This window comes from Echinops telfairi, unplaced genomic scaffold (assembly GCF_000313985.2).
Source record: "Echinops telfairi isolate 266 unplaced genomic scaffold, ASM31398v2 ScPeMD7_4;HRSCAF=17, whole genome shotgun sequence".
NCBI classification, from domain to species: domain Eukaryota; kingdom Metazoa; phylum Chordata; class Mammalia; order Afrosoricida; family Tenrecidae; genus Echinops; species Echinops telfairi.
The window spans coordinates 52,067,973-52,075,249 of record NW_022103900.1 but is presented as its reverse complement, the minus strand read 5'-3'; the positions used below and the strand labels follow the sequence as shown (position 1 = coordinate 52,075,249).

Genomic DNA, 7,277 nt, shown 5'->3' with positions numbered 1-7,277 from the left:
GAGCTTGATGGCCGCTTGATTACCTTCAAGCCTTTAAGACCCCAGACGCTATACTTTTTTATATGTTTTATACCGTTGACAAAAACGCATGAAAGAAAAATTTTCTACAACAGACGACGTTCTGTGACAGTTTTCATCTGCAAAATGACTTCAATTATCACAAAGAAAATGTCAAGAGTACAATCCCTTATTTCTTAATTTGTTTTTGTTTAAAATAACTTATGTTGACACTCCATAAAGGTGCACAGCCTTAGAAACCCTATATAGTGTCACTATAAGTCAGAATCATTTAATGGCAGTGGGTATGGGTAGGCTAGTACTGGCTTTATTTCTTCACACCAACAAATTAAGACAATAGAACTGCAGTCAAAGGATGATTCAGATGCTTGCTGGCTAAATTAGCTTAAAAGGAGGATCAAAATGAACCAACTGAACATGAATAAAAAGGACTCAGTGTTCAGTGACTATGAGAAGGCATAACAAAATGAAAAAACATAGGAGGCTAATTATGTATATTGGGTAAAACACTTGAGTAATCAGACAAGTGTGCTTTTTGGGTTCAAATCATGACTTTTACAGAAGCTAGACAAAGGCATTTGCCTCTGCCTCCCATTTTTTGAATCAAAAATCATACTTCCATAAGAGTAACAGAAATGCTATATAGCCAGAGGATCATTTTTCACGGGTAGCAAATCCTGTCCTATGGGAATTTCTCAAGGGATACCTTACCTCATCCACCCTAAAGCCCTGATCTTGTCCTTTCAGACTTATTTTTGTTACCAAAACTCAAAGGGTATTCTAAAGAAACAATTTGAGTCCCTCTACATCTAATACCATTTAGATGTGATATAAATCAAAGCATACAGAAATCTAAGGTTAAAGAGATGGTACCCACCTTCTGAAGTGTACACACCTAGATGGAGGTTATGTTAAGAAACAGAGACTTCACGTTTTAATTTATTTTTTAAATCTTCTTAAAAAATTATTATAGTAATATTTTTTTAAATCATTTTATTGGGAGCTCTTACAGATATTATAACAATCCATAATTCAATTAGATCAAGCATAATTGTACAATTGCTGCCACCATCATTTTAAAACATTTTCTTTCTTCTTGAACTCTTTAATATTAGCTCCCTTTTATCCCCTCCCTCCCCTATCCTACCCTCCAGGAACATTATTATTATGTTATAGTATTATTTTCCCATATCTTACACCATTCAATGTATCCGTTCACCTATAATTCTGTTATTTATTCCCCTCAAATGGGGTGTAGTAATACTTTTTGTCTTACCTCTGTATAATGAAAAAAATTTCTTAAGGATTTCTCATGATGTTTCGATACCCTAGTCTATAGTTAACTGAGAAGACAGTGTTTTGTCAGAGAATGAAAATTAAGAAGTTTTAAGGTGTTGATAAAGTTTTTATTCTATTGTATAAATGTTTCCATAGATTTAAGGCCCATTTAAAGACATCAAAATGAAAAACAAGGAAGCAAACCTTACCACAGGTTCAAGACTTTCCCCATGACTTGTTAGCATCCAAAATAGTATATTTTAAGTGTGTTTTCCATGTGTAAAATACTAGATCATTAAAAATCTAAACTGACTATATACATGGCAACATTTATCATTTATTATAAAATGAAAAATTATGTATGTGTAAGAGAAAATGGTTGTGCCTAGATTTGAGGATTTAAAGGATGAGTGTACATTCTTATTTGGTGAAAACATATTCAGGGGCTAAAAACAAAAGCGTCTTACAGTCAATACAGACTCTCAAGTGGATGTATTTATGAATAGCCTTTCGAATTCATACTTTACAAAGAGAAACTTTTGCACTTGTTTCTCAAATGTTTATGTCCCATCTAATACCTAGTCTAAATAAAAATCTACATAATGAGAAGTTTAAATTAAAAGCATAGGCAACTAATCAATTTGAACCAAAAAATATTATCACAATCTTTTTGCTGAGCATTTGTATTTGTTTCTTTTCCAAAGAAGATACTGTGGAAATAAGCCATTGGTGAGTATCCATGTTACTAAAACTGAAAGTTCATCTAAACCAGTTTCTGTCAATGAGGGTGTATCATCCCCTGGGGGGCAGGGGGTACTGGTAAGATTCAGAGGGGCCTGCAAAAGGAAATACCTATACTTTATCTTGGATTATAGGCTATGGAACAAAAGTTTTTAACTGCCAAGGGGGCACTGAGTAATATTTTTTCTGTAAAGGGGGTGGAATGAGAAATAATTTGGGGAACCTATGATCTAAACCAAAAGTTTATTGAGAAATTGTGAAAAAGCACATCAAATCACTGAATGGTAAATAAATGATAAAATATCCATGTAGTGAAACAAACAAGCACACAAACCCCACTGCCACTGAGTCAACTCAAACTTAAAATGGCACTACATGGGGTCTCTGAAGCTATAAAACTTTATGGGAACAGATATCCTCATTTCTGGTGGGTTTGAATTGCTGACTTTATGGCTAGCAGTGCAATCCTTTTAGTACTATAGCTTTAAGAATATGAAAACAATTAAAAATAACCTTTAAAGAAATATCTTAAAACTTTAACTTTTAAATCTTTAAGCATGTAGTATTGTAACAGGTGTGAAAATGAATTCAACATCGGGGATACATTTCATAGTATATTTATGCATTGTTGGAAGACAATATAAAAATATGAAACATTAATGTCAATAATATTAACACATTCCCTATACACACACTCATTCATTCTGGCCCCCACAACTTTACTTCCCACTCGCCCTCTTTCCACATACACACACATCTCTCATTCCTGCTTCAATCAAGTCAATTCTGACCATCCGCACTGCCATCAAATCAATGCCGACTCATGCCCAGCCCCCTTGTGTTTCTAAGACTGTAACTGTTTACGGGAGTAGAAAGCCCACTCTTTCTCCTTGGGGCTGCTGGTGACACTATACATGGCTTCTGAGGCTGTAGATTTTTACAGAAGCAGATAGTGTCATCTTATCCTGCATATAGCCACTGGTGGACATGAATCCCAACCTCGATGTTTCCAGTCCTACATTTATTCAACAGCACTTGCAGAACTCCTCTACAGACATACTGAAAGAGAAAGAATGGTGTCTGGAAAACAGTAGACATCCAAGGCCGGTTATAAAATATTTTAAAAGGCAAAGAAATCATAAAAATACTTACTTCATCAGCCACCATACACCTGGAAAAAAGAAAAAGAAACACCAAATTAATTTAAAATGATTAGTCAATCATTGTTAAAGTCTGATTCACACAATACACACACACACACACACACAAATCCACTATCATGGAGTCAATGCGAATTCATAGTGACAATATACAGGGTTCCCAAGTCTGTCCATAGCAGTCTCATCTCTCTTCCTCACAGTGGCTGGTGGGTTTGAACTGCCATCCTTGAAGTTGTAGCCTAATACCTAACCCAAAACACCACCGGAGCTTCTTTCTGATTGAGTAGCTCACCTCAAAATAGTTTACAGATGCTAAAGTACTAAGCCAGAGAGAGGCGTTTCCAAGTGCACATGAGAACATGACTGGTGCTGACTGTATACAACTCTTCCAGCTGCCAGCGCCCTATGGCTATGTGCCAGTGTCAGAGCTTCAGAGGCCTGGTCCTCACTGCCTACCCATGGAGACAGGTACAATGACCCTTTAAAAAAAAAAAAAGAGCAAAATGGCAAGTGAATACACCAATGAATTCCCACTATCATCCTTAAACTTAAGATTGATCTTCTCTAGAAGTGAGAAGACTGCTAGATTAACATGCAAGGGGAAAAAAAGTGTCAATAGTATTATACACTAGCATACATTATACAGAGTTACATATGACACACTATAGATACTAAGCCTATTTTTAAGCTGAATTTATTATGCAAAACTTTCTTTTTTCTTTCTTACTAACGTAGCCACTGAAAATTGAGAATAAAGGACATAAGTTTTAAGTAGAAGGGGGTCCGTAGGCGTCATGAATACATTCTAACTGACACATAGCTGAGTCAACAGAATGGATCCTGTGGGTTTCCAAGACTAACTCTTTATGAGAGTAGAAAGCCTCATCTCGCTCCCATGGAACAACTGGTGGATTTGAACTGCTGACCTTGTGGTTTGCAAACCAACATGTAATCTACGTCATTGTTGTTATTAGGTGCCATTGGGTTGGCTCTGACTTAGAGGGACCCTATGCACAACAGAATGAAATACTGCATGGTCCAGTGCCATCCCCAAAATTATTCCTATGCCTGAGCCCATTGATGCAGCCACTTTGTCAATCCATCTCACCGAGGGCCTTCCTCTTTTTTGCTGCCCTTCGACTTCACTAAACATGATATGCCCAAAGTATGTATGACAAAGACTCTAAGGAGCATTGTGGCCATACTTCTTCCAACACAGATTGGTTTATCCTATTAGCTCTCCAAGGTACTTTCAATATTTTTCTACAGCACCACAATTCTTCTATCTTCCTTATACAAGGTCCAACTATGTCATTAGGAGAGGATAAACTAAGCTTTTACCTGAAGGAGTTACCAGGCAACTAGCAGTGTACTAGAGTATCATAAAAACTCTGCAAAGAACTTTTCTGCTTAATTTATTCCTAGAAATATTGGCACTATAGTCTTAAAATGTTTCTTTGTACCTAAATTACAAGTAAAGAACCTGGTCATAAATACATTATCCATGACTGAATTAATGGTGAAATGCAATTGTTATTTTATTATTTACTTATTTTTATGTTTTAAATGTTTTGATTTTCCTTTTTGAAAATGCAATTTAATGCTTAAAACGAAAAGGGAAAAACGTTAAGAAAGAAGAAGAAATCAAAGACCCAGAACAAAAAAATCCTATCATTGTGAATGAGGCAGAGTGTGGAGTGGAGGCCCAAAGCCCATCTGTAGGCAACTGGACATCCCCTTACAGAAGGGTTTAAGGGAGGAGACGAACCAGTCAGGGTGCAGTGTACCAACAATGAAACATACAACTTTCCTCTAGTTCTTTAATGCTTCCTCCCCCCAAATATCATGACCCCAATTCTACCTTACAAATCCGGCTAAACCAAAGGATGTACATGGGTACAGATAAGTACAGGGAATCCAGGACAGATAAACCCCTCAGAACCAATAATGAGAGGAAGGGTATGGGTAAGGTCGGGGACAAAGGGGAAACCAATCACAATTATCTACATATAACCCCCTCCCTGCGGAGCAGACGACACACATCTGGCCGGCGGGGAAGAGGAGACAGCATGAGACAGGAAAAAATAATAATTTATAATTTATCAAGGGTTCGGGAAGGGGGGGGAGGGGTAAAATGAGCTGATACCAAGGGCTCAAGTAGCATGAAAATGTTTTGAAAATGATGATGGCAACAAATGTACAACTGTGCTTGACACAATGGATGGATGTGTGGATTGTGATTAAGAGTTGTACAATCCCCCAATAAAATGATTAAAAAAGAGAGAAAGAAAGAAGTCGAAGAGGGGAACATGGTAGAAAATAAGGTTGGAAGGCAGGGTGGCTCTAATCACAGAGAACCTTAAAAGCAATGGCACAGGCTGTAGCTTTTGCTTGGAAGCTCTCTTGTGAAAGGTAACCTTTTACTATTTAAAGGGATTACTCTAGAGAATAACGTGTTGAGGCCAAGAGCAGAACAGGGAGAGTTAGGAAGCCAATGTGGTATATACCAAGTGAGAATCCGTGTGTGTTAGACAGGGTTCTCTAGAGAGATAAAACCAAATTGCTGATAACTTAATATATTTATTTATAAAGATAATTAGATATATAACAAGGAATGAACTGTTAAATCATATACAGTTAAATATATAATACAAGAAAGAAACAATTAAATTATAAAGCACTACAAATGGCTCAATTCAACTTACTCCCGTGAGAGAGATGTGAGAGACTAGCAGTCCTTCCAGTCCAATCTGCTGCCAGATCTTACTCTATTTATAGAGAGAGCTAGGCTATGTCAGCACAGCAGCCAATCACAAGGCAGGTCACCAACTGCCAGCCAGGTCACCAACTGCCAGTCCCCAGCTCCAGCGATGTCTTAAAGGGACCTCAACTTACAGCGACACAGTCCACAGGCTAGGCGTCCCACAGGTAGAGTAGCCTTTAAATTGAGGCACAGGACAAGCAAGGCAGCCGCACACTGGTCCGATGATCAAAGAGCGAGAGACAAGAAAGGCGAGACTCACCAAGGCATTTATCTCTCTGCCCTTCAGTTAATCCCACTTGTGTTTATTGCCCAGGCTGGCACCATAAACTATTTCACCGTGATTAAATGGTGGAGGTGGCAGTGGTGAGAAGTGGTTGGATTAGGGATGGATTTTCAAAGCAGAGTCAACAGGATTTGGTAAATGGGTAAACAGGGCCAGATGTTACAAAGAGGTTGCAAAAGGTGAGGGCTAGAAGGCGGCCATACTGTTATTAGCAGGTCACCTGTAATCATTATGCAACAAAGATGGTGAAAATGAAGGCGATACAGAAAGAGCTTTTAGCAACAAACCAAAACACAAATTCACTGCCATCAAGTTGGTTTTAACTCATAACAACCCTAGAAGTCAGAGTCGAATTGTTCCATTGGATTTTTGAGACTCTACAGGAACGGGCACTGTCATCTTTCTCCCAAGGAGCAGCTGGTAAGTTCAAATTGCCGCCCTTGCAGTGAGCAGTACAACAATTAACCCACTGTGCTATCAGAGTTCATTTTTCAGTAACAAAAGAAAAGATAGAAAATAGGGCAGTGCTGGAAACTTGAACAGCGGGGAACACAAGAAGAAGTGACTGATGAAAATTCTAATGTGCTATTATAATTTACAAAGGAAAAATATTACTACTCCAATGTCTCACTTTATAAAAATTTTAAAACTGTATTTGATTGAAACTCAAATCTACTTCATAAAGGAAGAGCAGGGAAATTAGCATCACTTTATCCTCACTGGGAAACAGCAAAAGAATCACAGTTGAAGTTTTTAACCAAGAGTTAAAATGAAAACATTCTTCGATAAAGATGATCCACTGTATTTGTCAAACCTGCTTTGGAATGCCAAGGACCAAACAATGTTGAATTTTACAAGACGCTCAGTCTTCCTGGTTCCAGGATAAAAGAAAAACAAAAAGATCTTTATTCAAAAATTCATTGTTAATGGCCTGAATTGTAATTTCTCCAGGTTGGCTGCAGACATCAAAAAGCAACTTTTCATTTTGCTGAATTCTTTCCAAAACCTGGAGGCTTTTTACATTAATCATCCA

At 37.6% G+C, this 7,277-nt stretch overlaps 1 protein-coding gene across 1 annotated transcript in view; it reads right to left on the bottom strand.

Annotated features, from left to right (window-relative positions):
* The window catches only part of ZRANB3 (zinc finger RANBP2-type containing 3), a 259,543-nt gene that overhangs the window by 176,991 nt on the left and 75,275 nt on the right, over positions 1–7,277 (bottom strand). The window contains exon 3 of the mRNA XM_030887987.2: positions 3,190–3,208. Coding sequence (XP_030743847.1) covers positions 3,190–3,208 — 19 coding nt within the window. The remainder of the gene's footprint in view (positions 1–3,189; positions 3,209–7,277) is intronic.